This window comes from Urocitellus parryii, chromosome 6 (genome assembly GCF_045843805.1).
Source record: "Urocitellus parryii isolate mUroPar1 chromosome 6, mUroPar1.hap1, whole genome shotgun sequence".
In the NCBI taxonomy this organism is placed as follows: domain Eukaryota; kingdom Metazoa; phylum Chordata; class Mammalia; order Rodentia; family Sciuridae; genus Urocitellus; species Urocitellus parryii.
In genome coordinates, this window is record NC_135536.1 from 146069774 (window position 1) to 146086028 (window position 16255).

Genomic DNA, 16255 nt, shown 5'->3' on the forward strand with positions numbered 1-16255 from the left:
TACCTGTATTTTTTGAGGCTTGTTTGTGTTTGGTTCATCAAGACTAATTGCACTAACCACAATGGTGGATTTCACTTTACATTTTATTAGTTTAATAGATATTGTTTTGTATGTTTTGGGACTATTTTGTTAGGCTCATATACATTTAGAATTGTTACATCTGCTTGGTGAATTTTGCAATACATATTGATCTTCTGTCTTCAAGCATGATTGTCTTAAACCTATTCTGCCCGCCTTTAGCTATACCTTTCTTTTGGTTAGTATTTTGAGAGATTTAGTTCTCTACATGTGCCTTTCAACCATACTGTATTCTTATGCTTACAAATAGCACCTGGCTGGATTTTTTTTATATTTATTTTTTAGTTGTAGTTGGACACAATATTTTTATTTTATTTATTTTTATGTGGTGCTGAGGGTCAAACCCAGGGCCTCACACATACTAGGCGAGTGCTCTACTGCTGAGCCATAGCCCCAGCATCTGGCTGGATTTTGTTGTTGTTGTTTTTGTTTATGTCTTAATAATATCTCTTGATAGCCTAGATGATTTTTTTTCTGATCCTTTATATATTTGAACTAGTTTTTATACCATCTCAGTTGATCTTTTCAATTTTTTATAGGGCCCGAGCATTTTTAAAAAAATCAGTTAATCATATCATTCCTCACATCCTCAAAGAACTCATTGCAACTTCACACTGAGCCTCTAGGGAAAAGAACATTGGAAGAAGAAGATACTTTGTTTAGCTAGTAATCCACCAATCTTAGAGGTTTTGTTGGGAAGCTGCCACCTTTTTTTGTTCCACCCCATGCTCAGCAGTGCTTCTGTGCTGACTCAGTTTTGTTCTGAAGGACATCTACATCAGCACAGCTGCCCAGTCCCTTTTGTGAGGTTGCAGATATTGATATCACAGGCAGTGGAGGTAAGAAGTATGAGTTGAACCCCAACTGCTGTTTCAAAAATATATCTTCTAGTAGCTTCACTGGCTGTTTATTTTTCCAACCTGTGAGCCTACATCATGCCTCTCCCTTACTGTCATACATATTCAAGCATAAGAACTGGGGTTTGTCATACTATTTTATCTTAGTCCTTTGGATTCATAATACCTGTAGTTCCCCATAGATTGATTTTGGGGTATATAGAGATCTACATTCCATGTTAATTTTAGCATTTTTTCAGGAACTCAGACTTGCTAATATTTTCACATTATTCTAATGAATCCTTCCTGTTTAATGATCACAATTTCCACTTACATAATTGTAATTCTGAATTTGAAGGATTCTTTATTACCAGTCCTTTACTGTGGTCTTTGTTGTTTTAATATTTCTCCTGGCCTGTGAATTCAGCAAAGTTTTTTGCATCTACTGAATGCCATGCAATTTGTTTTAGTAGCTGAGGATGCAGCACCAAACAACACAGAAAAATCCCCCCAGCCTTCTTTAGTTTATGTATTTAGATGTCTGGATTTGTTTAGAAAGTGTTTGTTGTGGCCTGCTGCCCCCAGGAATGGGTAATAAGTGCTGTATTTCCTGAGTGTCTTTATGTTTGAAAAATTTTTTTGCCTTTGTAATTGAAGCATAATTTGAATAATCCTAACAGTCTAGGATTCCATTCTTTTCCCCAGAACGTATTACAAATCTGTCTTCTGGCTTTGAATGTTGTCAGAATTCTAACACCAGACTGATTTTGGACTTGCTTTTGTTGCTTGGCTGTCCATAGTATTATTTCTTTAACCTTGATATTCAGTAAATTTGCCAGAGTTTTGTCATGAGTTTGGTTATTATTTATATTTTTTCAAGAGAAGGTGTGGTCTTTCAATATTTTTGTTTAACTTTTTAACAAATATTTTTCCAAATACTAATTTAGTATCTTCATTTTTTTGCCACTGTACCCAATAACTTTATTTATTTTAGCTAATTTTCTGTTTTGATTCTTTGAATTTTGTTATTGTAGCTCTAAATCTCTGTTACAGTCTGATTTCTTCTTTTTCCCCCTTGTGATTGTTTTCAGAGCTATACCAGCTCATGTTTTAGGTCTTTCTGTTATCTCATATCTTTGACAATAATATTAGGTATAAATTAACAAAAATGACTTTTCTATAAAATTCTCTTCCTCACCTTTCTTCCTACCACTCTTTCTTCCGCCTCTTAACTCCCCTCATCCGTCCTGGGACTATGAAGTCCTTAGTTTTGTGAAGAACTTCATGTGAATTATCTGAATCTACCTTTATTTTCATCTAAATTTCATCTAATATGGCATATGAAAATTCATTGTTTGGGATTTTGACTTTTTCCTAGAAGAATACTCTTGAGCTGTGGTATCCTTTCATTCCTTTTGTTGTTTCCCTCCTTGTATTTCATTTTTCCTTTGATTGTCCCAAAAATGTATTTATAAAAATAAATATTTAAATAGATGTTAGAATTTTTTACTTGTGTTTTATATTTAAAATTTTAAGGGTTGGAGGTATAACTCAGTGGTAGAACATTTGCCATTTAACATGTGTGAGGCCCTGGGTTCCGTTCTAGAACTGGAAAACAACAAAAAAACCTAAATTCCCCCCAAAACAAAAAAATTAAAGTATCAGGTATAGGCCAGTATTCAAAGATACTTCATAAGAGGTGATTTGAGTTTGTGGCACAATTTCTATATGAACATATACCATAAACAGAGTTCATTACATAGGCTGATTTTTTCATTGAAGTTTAAATAAAAACTTTTTCTTAGACTTTTCTTATAATCACTTTACTAACCAACTGGATGTTTGGTCATATATGGAGTATTGTGCTTTGTGTACTTGAAACAGAAACATAAGGCTTTGGGAATATTAGATTTTTGTGAAATAAATAGAATATTTAAATGCTAAGATGTATAGATATTAAATGCATTTCGTGTTACCAAAATTAAGAAAACAGACACCTTGCCTCAATTAAGTGAAAATGATTAAACTGCTTTATTACCTGTTTGATTTTTATCATGCTACCTAAGAAACAAAACAGATTGAAGAAACACAGAAACATCTTTAAATTATACATGTGAAATGCATTTTCTTTGTTGCTTTTGTATGTACATAGTACATATATAAGAGGGTATAGCATTAATTTTCTGCCTTTGAATAGCAATTGTAGTGGAAATAATTACTTTATGAATTAGAAATCCTCTGCTTTTTGTAGAGGATTTGCAATGATTGTAGCTACTGCAATGTTAAGTCTAGACCAACATTTAGACAGTGATCATAGGAAGAAAAGCATATGGTAGATATTGATGGGAAAGACATTGCTGAACTTTGTTGGTGTTCTACAATTTAAAGATTATTCAAATGTTTATTCTAAAGGACTTTTAAAAATACTTTTTAGAATATTTTAGATTCACAGCAAAATTAAACAGAAAATAGAATCTAGTATACTTTTCTTTCCCACTCCCAGCTTCTCCCACTGCCTACATCCTGCATCAGAAAGGTGCAGTTGTTACCATCAAGGAACCTACATTAGAGTAGTTTTGATTTGTAGAGAATGGCAGCTATTAAGAATACAAACAGTAATAAGTATTGGTAAGATGTGGGGGAAAAGGCACACTCATACATTGTTGGTGGAATTGCATATTGCTACAGTCACTCTGGAAAGAGTACAGAGATTCCTTGGGAAACTGGGAATGGAACCACCATTTGACCCAGCCATCCCATTCCTCAGTTTATACCCAAAGGATTTAAAAACAGCATACTACAGGGACATAGCCATATCAATGTTTGTAGCAGCACAATTCACAATAGCAACTGTGTAACCAACCTGATGTCCTTCAGTAGATGAATGTCCTTCAGTAGAGAAACTTTGGTATATATACACAATGAACATTACTCAGCATTAAAAGAGAATAAAATCATGGCATTTGCAGGTAAATGGATGAAGTTGAGAATATAATGCTAAGTGAAGCCGAATGTTTTCTTTGATATAAGAATGCAGATGCATAATGGTGATTGGGGGGCAGGGAGCATGGGAGGAATGGAGGAACTTTAGATAGGGCAAAGAGGAGGGAGGGGAAAAGAGGGGGCAAGGGGGTAAGAATGATGGTGGAATGAGTTAGACATCATTATCCTAAGTACATGTATAAGACACGAATGGTATGAAAATACTTTGTATATAACCAGTGTCTTGAAAAATTGTGCTCTATGTGTGTAATATGAAATGAATTGCATTCTGCCATCATGTATTACAAATCAGAATTTTAAAAAAAGGAACCTACATTTACACATCAGCATCCAAAGTTCATGCTTTACATTGGGGTTCACTTTTGGTATTATATAATCAGTCTGTGGGGTTTTGAAAATGCAATATGGTAGTGTCTGCATAATAGTTTTACTGCTCTAAAAATCCTGTGTCCTCTGTCTATTGATCCCTCATTTTTTTTCCTCCAACTCCTGGTCACCACTGATATTTATCCTGTCTCCATAGTTTTTCAGAAAGTTATGCAATTGTAATCATATAGTATATCTTTTTCAGATTGTCTTTTTTCACTTAGTAATCTGTACTTAAGGTTTCTACATGATTTGATGGCTTGAAGCCTCATTTCTTTCTAAGCACTGAAAATCATTGTTTAGATGGACCAGTTTATCTATTCACCTACTGAAGACATCTTGTTTACTTCCAACTTTGGGCAATTGTGAAGAAAGTTGATACTAAGCATCCTTGTGCATGTTTTGAGTGTACCTAGTTTTTCATCTCCTTTGGGTAAATAGCAAGGACTATAATTGTTGGATGAAATGGTAAGAGTGGATTTATTTTTGTTTTTGTAAGAAAATGCTGAACTTCCTTCAAAGTGACTAACATTTTGCATTACCACCAGCAGTGAATGACAGTTCCTGTTTCCCCATAGCCTCAGCAGCATTTGTTGTGTTTTAGGGTTTCACCATTCTAAAAGGTGTGTAACATTATCTCAATGTTGTTTTAGTTTACAGTTCTCTAATGACATATGATGTAAAAACTTTTTTTTCTCTTATTACAACATTTTTAGTGATAGTAGTTGGGTTCATTTTGACGTAATCATACATTCATGGAGTTTAATATACTCCATTTCAGTCCCTGGTGCCCCTCTTTTCCCTCCCTCCCTCTGTTCTCCTTCCTCTACTGGGCTCTCTTTTCTTTTCCATGTATCTTTATGTTCTGCCAATTCTATACTGCCTTGACTACTGTAGCTTTATAGTAAGATTTGCAGTCATCCCATTTTGCTCTTTTTTCCTCCTACATTCTATTAACTGTTTTGGAGTTTTTATTTAAAATTTATTTATTTTAATTAGGTATATATCACAGCAGAATGCATTTTGATTCAATGTACACAATTGCAGCACAACTTTTCATTTCTCTGGTTATACACGATGTAGTGTTGCACTATATGTGCTCATACATGTTCCTAGAATAATGATATCCATCTCATTCCACCATCTTTCTTGCTGATTAGAAGTTTATAACTTTCAGACCTATCCACACTGAGCCTCCAGGAATTTGTCAATCACAGTTCTTAGTGCCTTTGGGACTTCTCTCTTAAAAAAAAAATAGTTATAAATGGACACAATACCTTTATTTTTTTAAAAAAATGTTTTAGTTGTAGATGGACATAATACCTTTAATTAATTAATTAATTAATTAATTGATTATGTGTTGCTGAGGATCAAACCCAGTGCCTCATGTGCTAGGCAAGTTTTTTATCACTGAGCTACAACCCGAGCCTCCCACCCACAACCTACTCTTAACATACAGATCCAGCAATTGCACTTCTTGGTATTTAGCCAAAAGAGTTGAAAAGTTATGGCCTCTCAAAACTTGCACAACTTTATTTGTAATTGCCAAGAGTTGGAAATAACCAAGATGTCCTTCAGCATGTGAGTGGATAAATAAACTGTGTACATCCAGACAATATTATTCAGGAGTTTAAGGGCAGGGAAAATGCTCAATATGATTGTATCATACATGTCATACATTTGTCCAGATTGGAGATAAACCATGGCTTTTGCTTAGTAATGATGTATCATTATAGGTTCATCAGTTTTAGCAAATGTACTACCCTGCTGATGGGTGTTTATAATGAGGGAGACACTGCATGTTTGGGGACAGAATTTATAGGAAATTTTTTTAGCTTTCTCTTAATCTTATTGTTAGTGTAAAACGAATCTAAAAAATAAAGTCTTTAAAAATAGGCTAAGGATAAAATGAAGCTTTCATTTAGGAAGTTTGGAAGTGCTATATTTTAATTTTACAATTTTCAATTTATAGATTCTGGTGCCATCATTGAAGGATGTGTGTATTTTTGTGCAAATTGCTGAAAAAGCTTTTTCTGACTTTACTCTAGTTGGAGTAACTTGGAGGAATGGAGAGGAGATGTTATAAGTTTTTTCCTCTATTAACCCCTTCAAACTTCTGACTGATAATCCATCTTCACCTTCTGACTGATAACTTTAGACATGGTTTTGAATATGGAAAGGACAGAAGAGTCTATATTCTTTTCACTGATAAGGAGCTATTATTTTCAGTATTTTCTATAATCATGCTTAATGCATATTCTAAAGAGCCATTTTTAGTGTTAATTTTAACTCTTATTAATATCTCACTAATTTTGAAAATATCTGTCTAGAGTAACAATTGTTCTTGAGTTACATTACATTGTTGATTGTAATTTTCTTCAATATTAAAAGAATGAATAAACATTCTAAATTACTGTATCTTTGCTAGATTTAAAATTTTAATGTAGCAAGTACATATAGGTGCATCTCAAGTCATCAGTGATTTAGATTACACTGGTTGAAGGTAATATATTTTGATAGTGGTATAATTCCAGATTCTGAAAAGTAGTATTGTAGTCTAGAATAAAAATTAAAAATTTTGTAATGACAAATGATACATAAAGTTAATATATAAAGGGAGAATTTCAAAAGATATTTGAAACACACATATATGTATTTTAAAACATAAAATATATCTGTATGAGAATCTCTTACTCAGACAAGTAAAAGACATTACATAATAGGAAAACAATCAAAAGATAAGCAGTTTAGAGAAAGCAGATTCTAAAGATAACAAATATAAGGAAAAAGTCACTACAAATTAGAAAAATGCATATTAAATTAGATTTTTATTTTATACTATATATTTGCAAAAATTAAAAAGTGTAATAAGGGCTGGGGTTGTGGCTCAGTGCTAGTGCCCTTGCCTGGCACATGTGAGTCACTGGGTTTGATTCTCAACACCACATATAAATAAATAAAAAATAAAGTCTATCAAAACTAAAAAAAAAAAAAAAAATTTAAAAAAGAGTAATAACACTTATGAAAATATTATGAAACTGTTAGAAGTAAGTATTTGACTTGGAGACTTATCCATGGGGTTTGGTGAAATGAGTAAAACAAAGGAATATCCCATTTTTGTCAAATCAAAATTCCTTGTATGTATATACAAATCATATTATCATGATTATATGATAATCTTGTATAAAAATCAGAAATACTGTGCTGAAAATATAGGTTAAGGGATTTGTGTAGCTGCAAGGGAAAGTAGGGAAATAAGCAAGAGATGTTAATATATTCCATATTTGGATTTATATAAAATTATATGTTTGTGTATTTATATAATTAAGATTTTTTTAAAAAAGATTAAATTATAAGAGATTTATTTTTACAAGATGAAGAAAGGAACCATTAAGGAGCTTTGATTTGCAGAGTATTCCACATAGAGGGAACATAGCATGGTTTATAAATCAGAAAGTAGCTGGTGTCTTAAGGAACACAAACTAACTCTCCCCACTCCCCCCACACAACCTGCATACTTATGCACATACTCATGCTAGTGTAGATTAAAGGATATATGGGAGTTTGGTGGGCAATAAATTCAGATAGGGAAATGGAGGATAACTATTTTTTTTGTGTATGTTCAATGAGTTTTAATGTTACTTTCGGTGCAGTGAAACCCTAATCTTTCACTTACAGAATTTGATCTGTGTTTCAGAATATCACTCTTTCAGTTACTTGGCAGATACAGAATGTTATAGATAAACCTGAAAGTCCAATAAGATCATTCATTATGTAAGCAAGATGATGAGAAATGATGTAACCTAGCTTGGGTAGTAGTCATAGAGGTAGATAGAAGTAAATAGATTTGAGATAAATATGTTTTAGTGGTAAAGTTGGCAGAATTTGCTGATAGATTGGATAGAGTAGATAATTAAGAGGGATCTAAGGTTAATTCTCACATATTTGTTTTTATTTTTTGAATGGATGGTGGTACCTTTGCTGAAATGGAGAAAGCTGGAAAAAAATTTATTTGTTGCTTTTAAACAGTGAAGCCAGATACACTCACCAAACAAAAACCGAGAGGATAAAAATAGGGAGCCCAGGTTCAATACTTGCAGGCATTTGAATGTATGGAGGTTGAGCAGAAGAGGAGGTAGCTATAAAGACTGAGAGGAGCATCCAATGAAGTAAGAGAATGTTGCATCATGAACATCTGGAAAGGAAGTGAGAATACTGTTAGTTCTGTTAAATGCTGAGGTGTAAAGTCAGATAGAACCAACATGTCTGTTGACTTTGATCACATAAATTACAGGTCACTGATGATGGTATTAACAAGAGCAGTCTTGGTGGAATATGGGGAATGGAAGTCTGATTGTAACAATAAAAGGAGAGAATAAGTGGTAAGAAATCACAGACAACTAAAACAAATGTTAAAACATTTCTTTTAAACACTTTACTCTGAAGTAGAGAGCAAAGAGATTGATTACTGCAGGAGCAACAATGTAGAGTGGAAGGAAATGCTAGAGCATGTTTATGTACTTCTGGTATTTGATCTAGTAGAGTGCAAGAAAGCCACGGTGGACCGTAATGTGCAGACATGTCAATAACTGCAAAGAAGGGAGTGGGGAAAGGTACAGATGAAATAGTTAAACTGATAGATTTAGTGATGAAAAGATGAGGTGATTCTTTTGTTTCTAATGATTTCAAGAAAGATTATGAGAGTGAAGTTGGAGAAGATGGGGAACAGTTGACTTGAAGAATGGATTAATGAATCAAGTGATGTTAGGAATGTCAGGCAAAGTTGAATGATAATTGAGATTTAATGGTCATCAGTTCAGTCACACCAGGTATGTATATGTGTGGTGCGTTGCCAGAAATTGTCAACTATTTGCTTAAAGACATAGGGATATTTTGGTGTATATTTAGGAAGTCAGTTTCTTTTTGGTGAATGTGTCAGAAAAGTATGTTAATGAGAGAGGAAGACACATTAGAAGTGTTTGAAAGGGAGTGAAAGTAGTGTTGGGTCATCAAATCTAAAAAGAGAAGAAAATACATGAGAATAAATACAGGTTGAGCATCCCTTACCTGAAAATCAGAAGTCTAAAATTTTAAGCTTTTTCAGCACTGACATGATACCACAGTGGAAAATTCCACACCTGGCCATGTAAGATAAGTCACAATGAAAACAAAGATTGACTAAAGTGTTGTAAAAATTAACCTTCAGACTGTGTGTATAAAAACAAATGAATTATGTGTCTAGACTGAGGTCCCATGTACAAAAGTTCCAAAAATCTCAAAAAAGCCCAAATTCAAAACACCTTTGGTCCCAAGCATTTTGGGTAAAGGTTACTCAATCTGTAGTAACAAAGTGGTAAGGTAAATCAGTTGGAAGACCTGATGAGGTGAAAAAATATCTGGAGAGGTAACAGAAAATAGAGCAGAAGAGGAGACTGTCAAAATAGATTTCATGAATTTGAGATTTTGGAAGTAATGTGGATTGTTGGTGGTGGTGTAGTTGAGGGTGTGACAAAGGGAATAGGTGATGAACATGTATTAGAGGTAAAATCACTGGAGATTTTCAAGTAAAGGAACTGAGAGGCCAAGGTGCCAGGGATAGAAGCAGAGCAGAACTGGAAAGAAAAGTAAAGTGTGTGGGTGGGGAGTAATCAGGTAATACTGCAAGAGAAAGAGGTGGTGGTGGGTATTGCTTTGTGCTCACCAAAAGGAGGATTATAAGCTGGTATGATTTCATGGCATAGGCTTAAAAATATCTGAAGGCTTTGAAGGGGAAGGAAGGACAAATAATTTGGAAGAAAGTATAGGAAGGTAAAAGGATTTATCTTCTAGGGCAAGTAAAGTTGGGGTATCGGTTTGAGAGTCTTCAGGCAGCAGATTTTAATTAGAGAAATAAATTTTAAAAGAAGAATTTGAAAACATCAGAGAACTTGCTGATCCTAGACTGAATTTTAGTGGGTGCTATAGATAGATTTGGGAATGAGGGAAAGCATGAGTTATTATTTACTTAGTTGTTTAGACATTAAAGCCTGGATGATGATTGATTACCTGGATGATGATTGATACCTGGATGGAGGGATTAGGGGTTTTGGTGATAATAATTTTAAGATGAGGGATAAGGGACCACTGGTCAGCTATTTCCTTCTCTGTTTCTTTGCCTTCTATGGGTGTAGTCATAGCCAAAAAAAAAAAAAAAAAAAAAGGAATACCTTTTAGAAGGAGAGGAGACTTCCCTTTTAGAGCTGTTAGACATATAAGATAAATATGTAAGACTGTAGTTTTGTGGCAGAATCGGGAAGAAGAAGGCCCATATGAAGTGTGAGAGTAGAATACTTTTCCATCTTTGAAATCTGGCTCAGTATTATAAGAAGATTCATCTTCAAATAGTCTGTATTTCGAGTACTACTAATGCTTTTAATAAAATATACTTTTTTTCTTTGATTGTCTAGGTCACTTTTACAAAGAGAAAGTTTGGGTTGATGAAGAAAGCCTATGAACTTAGTGTGCTCTGTGACTGTGAAATAGCACTCATCATTTTCAACAGCTCTAACAAACTGTTTCAGTATGCCAGCACTGATATGGACAAAGTTCTTCTCAAGTATACAGAATATAATGAGCCTCATGAAAGCAGAACCAACTCGGATATTGTTGAGGTAACACATATATCTAGTAATGTGTGAATTGCAAATAATAATTGAATCTTGCATTTAATAAGAGTAACTCTCAGATTACTTTGTACATACAGAGCATAAATCAGGTAGAGGTATCTTTTCTCTGAATTATTTCTTAGAAGGATTGAAAATGGATATATGAACATTCACTTATGCCATAAACATATCCTATTTGTTCAAACAAAATAAGGTGGGCTGTTTTACCTTATATATCTAACATTTAACTAGTATAATCTAACATTTCATCTGTGATTACATATTTTATAGGAATTTTTAAATTATTATAAGAAACCATCACTTTTGGTTAGGATGAAGTTATAATTTCAAAAATCTTAGTCATTTCATTTTGTCAGTGGTAACTTACAACTTTAAATACTAATGAAAAGGGTTGGGGCTGTAGCTCAGTGGCAGAGCGCCCACCTCACACATGTGAGGCATTGGGTTCGATTCTCAACACTACATAAAAATAAATAACCAAAGTAAAGATATTGTATCCATCTATAACTAAAACATATTTAAAAAAAGAAATAACACTCTACCTTTAAAAAATAAATAAATACTAATGAAAAGAAAGAAAATTATATAAACAATATTTATTTCATTAATACTACCTTTTTGGGAGGGAGGGAAAATCCTTGTCCCTTTTTTGTTTATCTACTGCCCTTTTTAGTGTTTTTTATGGTTTTGCCAACCTAATTAAGTGAAAAAGAAAAGGAATTCTTTTTAGGATGAATTTTCATCTACTCAGAAATAGTATTTTAAAATAAAAGCTTCAAAAAGAAGAACCACTGTACTTTCCCCTTTAATTCTTTTCTGCTTCAAATTTTATAAAAAATAACTTTTCCATGTACTATATTTCTAATAACATTTTAACTTAGCTTCTTGGTTACTTTTGCCTTTTTGCTTGGATTTAGAAGAGTGTTTCAATTTATTTTTTAAAAAGGACTTTTTCATTACTTGAGAGGTACATTGGGGCTGGGATGTGACTCAGTGGTAAGCACTTGCCTAGCATGCACAGGGCCCTGGATTAAGTCCCCATTTCTGCCAAAAATCAACCAACCAACCAACCAACCAACCAACAAAAATCTTTGGCTTAGTTTTGCAATATTAGAAAATAATTTTTTAAATTAGACATTTCCTTAGAGAAAGTAGAGAAGCCATGTGATGATGCAAAAACTAAGTATAAGAGAACATATGGAAACCCAATCTAGATTTTATATCAAATGATTGAAATTAAGCTAGAGAAAAATACTTAACTATTTTATTGTATGGGAATCTAAATTATTTGTCCTCATAGATTATGCTATAGTTTAAAAAAATGAATTTTAAAATTTCTCAGCCTTAGCAGTCCCTTTCCGGAGAGTGATTGATTTAGTTTGTTATTGAAAAAAAGAATTCTGTTACTTACATTAAAAATCCAACTTTTTAGTCAGTAATCAGTTGTTTCAAATGAGAAGTAAAAGTATAGTATAAGTACAGCTAGGACTCATCTCTGTAGCTTGATTTACCCATAGTTTTATGATGAATTTTCTTCTACTCAGAAATAGTATTTTAAAATAAAAGCTTCAAAAAGGAGAACCAGCATACTTTCTCCTTTAATTCCTTTCTGTTTCAAATTTATAAAAGATAACTTTTATAAGTTAATACTGTGAACCTCCCTGAAATCTGTTGGGAGTTTTTTATTTTGTTTTTGTTGATCACTTTGATTAAACTATATGGTTTTATCCTTAGCCATATTCCCTTAATATAATTATGTTTGTCATTTGTGAATTATTTTGTCACATTAGCTTTTATGGCACATCTTATCACTTATTTGCAACATGAACTATGTAGTAGATTCGCTCTTGTATTTCATGAGCATATGTTATATTTTTATAAGCTAAGGGATCATTTAGGTAAGGGTTGTAGGAGAATTTATAACTGGATTTCCTTGAAATGGAGAGTATTCCTACTGTGTTTAAAATGAGTTACTTATTTTAAACATCTTATCAAAAGTTTCACAGCCTTAAGTAAAACAAAGAAATAGAGTTGACTTTGTTGACATCAGCAAGTAGATATTTTAGCTAGTTTCATTATAGAAGGGGATACCTCCTAACCCTAACTACTCTGCTCTTTCATTGCAGCAGTTGTTCTTGGCCCCTGGAAGTTGAGGGTACTTCGCACAGCCTAAAGCTTATTTCTTTTAGAGAATTAAAGAATATAGTCTGGTTTAATCCTCACAGAATTTTAAAACCACCTCATTCTTCATCTCTGTTGTGGTCAACAGTCAAATTTTAAGAGAGTAAATCCCAAACATTTAACACTTAGTTCTGAGTGCTGCAATCTGTTTCAATATGAAAGAAAACTTTTGCAGTTTGATTATCAATTGGGATTTTGATATTTTCTTTTTAGTTGTATTTTTTAGATACAAGCTAACAGGACTCTTACCAAAAGATCTCTATGAAATTCTGAATTTATATAAAATACATTGAATAGGATATACTTAGGATAATAAGCAATAAATTTGTTGTGCTCAGATAAGTTACAAGACTTTATTCTTATTACTTATAAAAATCTTACTAAGTCTTAATTATAAAACAGTGACTATTAAACTTGTAAGATAAGAGATTGGGAATTTAGCTCTGTGGCAGGGTGTTTCTTAGCATGCCCAAGGACCTGAGTTTGATCCTCAGCCCTGTGGGTTTTCTTTCACATATGAAGATGACGCAAGCAAGTGCATCCTCACGAGTTTTTATGTAAGTGTCTGAGTTCTTTTTTTATCAGTAGTAATAGCTCATAACTGGTGCATCTACTAGGACTTTTGTGGAGGACCAAACTGAATTTACAGGATAACATTATTGAAAATGGGTCAGGTACTCTCTAAGTATCTTACAGGTATCTCATATATAAGGATATTTTTAGAATACCATTACAGTTATTTTCTTTTCTGTTTCATATAGTTTCCTTTCCAAAAGTTGTAATTGGAAGCAACTTTTTTTATACTCATCTATACATTTGACAAAAATATTCGTAGTACTTCTGTGTGCTGTGAGTTCTACAAGGGGATGTTATTTAGAGATTTCTAATTCAAGCTGAAAGAATATTCTTTCTATCCATGGTTTCACAAATCCCTGAAATACACTTTTACCAACAGAAGATTTTATATAAATAAACTTATAGTTGTTTATGTAAATAAACTTATACTTGTTAGTGGGATTCTAGACTCCTGAGCATCACATGTGGCTGAGGAAATCAGGAGTTAAAGAGGCACAAACATTTAAGAAGTGATCTGCTTTAGGGTATTTCCTTATGTAATATGATCAGTAGTGACACTAACAAACTTCTTTAACAACTTTCATAAGGCTTCTAATGACTTTGCCTATTTCTTGTTGCATATATGTTAGCTTTTAAAATGAGTAGAACTTTACTTTTCCTGAGTTGCCAAAATACCCTCTCATAGTCTTGATTATATTAAAATGTAGTTTTCTGCAGATGTATTCTGTTCTATTGTATCCTACATATGAGCCCTTTGGGGATGTACTGTAAAAAGAAGGATGGGTGCACTGAGCTGTTAACCATATCTACAGGGTTTGTAGAATAAGGATGCACACATATTATGTCAGTGGGGTTTAGATCAAATATATTTTCTGGGAGCATGGTAAACTTAATATGAGTATCCCTAATGCAAAAGTACAAAGTCTGAAACGCTTCAAAATCTGAAACTTGTTGAATGCTGACATGACACTCAAAGAATTTCAGATTTCAGATTTTTAGAATGGGGCTGTTAATCCAGTAAATTTCATAAAAATATTCCAAAATCTAAAAAGCTCTGTGAAACATTTCTTGTTCCAAGCATTTTGGATTTGGGTAGTTGGTAGCTAATTAAATTGTGATTATAAACAGTGGTAGCTGTGGTGTTTATATTTACCTATGTTTCAATTTCATGTATAAATACACATATTAGAAAACCACCTACAGAATAGTGTTCTTTGCTCTTTCTTATTTTATATTACCTGTGTTTTAAAACTAGTTCAATATTTTAATTTCAAATTTTAGAATTTTCACTAGAGTTGATGAAATTTTAAAAACTATACAACTTTGTTTTGTTCAAATTAATAGCATTGACATATTAAATTTATTGGGGCATTGTAAATTAAGGTCTTCAATATTTTGAGGATGTATATACTTCCTGCATTAGTAAGTTGAATTACAGATGTCTTTTAACTTCATGATGGGATTATGTCCTAGGAGACCCATAAATTACCTGCAAATTGTGCCAAGCTTTTACTTTCCAATATCCTGAGAGTTTTGCACCAACATATCACTAGCCTGAGAAAAGTTAAAAACTAAAACTATAGTTTCTATGGAATGCCTATTATTTTTGCACCACCATAAAGTTGAAAAATTGTAAGTCAAGTCAATTAGGGACTGTCTGTGAAAATGAAAACTTACACATTAGTAAATTAAGGGATTGCCGTTAGAATGAGCCTTATAAGGCTAAAATATTTGAAATGAAGAGTATCACTGCTGTCTTTAAAATGACATTTATTTGAAAATCTTTACACACTACTTTTCCAGAATATTATATTTCCTACAGAAAATGAGTTTTACTCCCTTATGTTCTATGTTTCATCAACAGCTGATAATTTATACATGTATTTTTAAAAAGAATGATGCTAGATATCATATAGCTGTGACATTTAAATTCCATTGGATGCATTTAAAAAAGTTATGTCATTGTTTCTGTGGGTCAGAAATTGGGGGGAAGCTTAGCTTAATCCTCTGCTTCAGGGACTGTCACAAGGCTACAGTGAAAATATTGCCATTGGTAACATCTGAAAATGATTCAAAGCTCAACTAGGGAAGTATCTGCTTCTAAGCTTACATTGATTTTTTAGGAGTCATACCTTTAAGGGTTGTTGCACTAAGAGTCTCAGTTCTTATTGACTGTTGTCCAGTGTCCACCCTCTCTCAGTTTCTTACCAGTTGGACCTCTCCAGTATGGCAGCTTCAGCCATCAAAACCAGCAATAGATTTCCAGCAAGCCAAACGTCACATCTTTTATAACTTATTTTCAGAAGTGACATTCTATAATTTTTGCCATATTCTGCTTGATAGAAACAAGTTACTAGGTCCAATTCAACTTACACTAAGTAACAGGATTACACTAAGGCATGAATATTGGGAGATGGAATTACTGACAACCATTTTAGAAAGTTGCCTACTGTATGCAGCATAAGGCTAAACGTCTGTTATAACTAACACTATTTAGATCCCAGGGAAATAACGTCTCCATACCTCTTGTCCTGTCATTGAAATAAAGAG

At 33.0% G+C, this 16255-nt stretch overlaps 1 protein-coding gene across 7 annotated transcripts in view; it reads left to right on the forward strand.

Moving 5' to 3' along the window:
* The window catches only part of Mef2a (myocyte enhancer factor 2A), a 151659-nt gene that overhangs the window by 76905 nt on the left and 58499 nt on the right, over positions 1-16255 (forward strand). For all 7 annotated transcript variants that reach the window (XM_077800280.1, XM_026394708.2, XM_026394707.2 and 4 more), the window contains exon 3: positions 10730-10933. In XM_077800280.1, coding sequence (XP_077656406.1) covers positions 10730-10933 — 204 coding nt within the window. The remainder of the gene's footprint in view (positions 1-10729; positions 10934-16255) is intronic.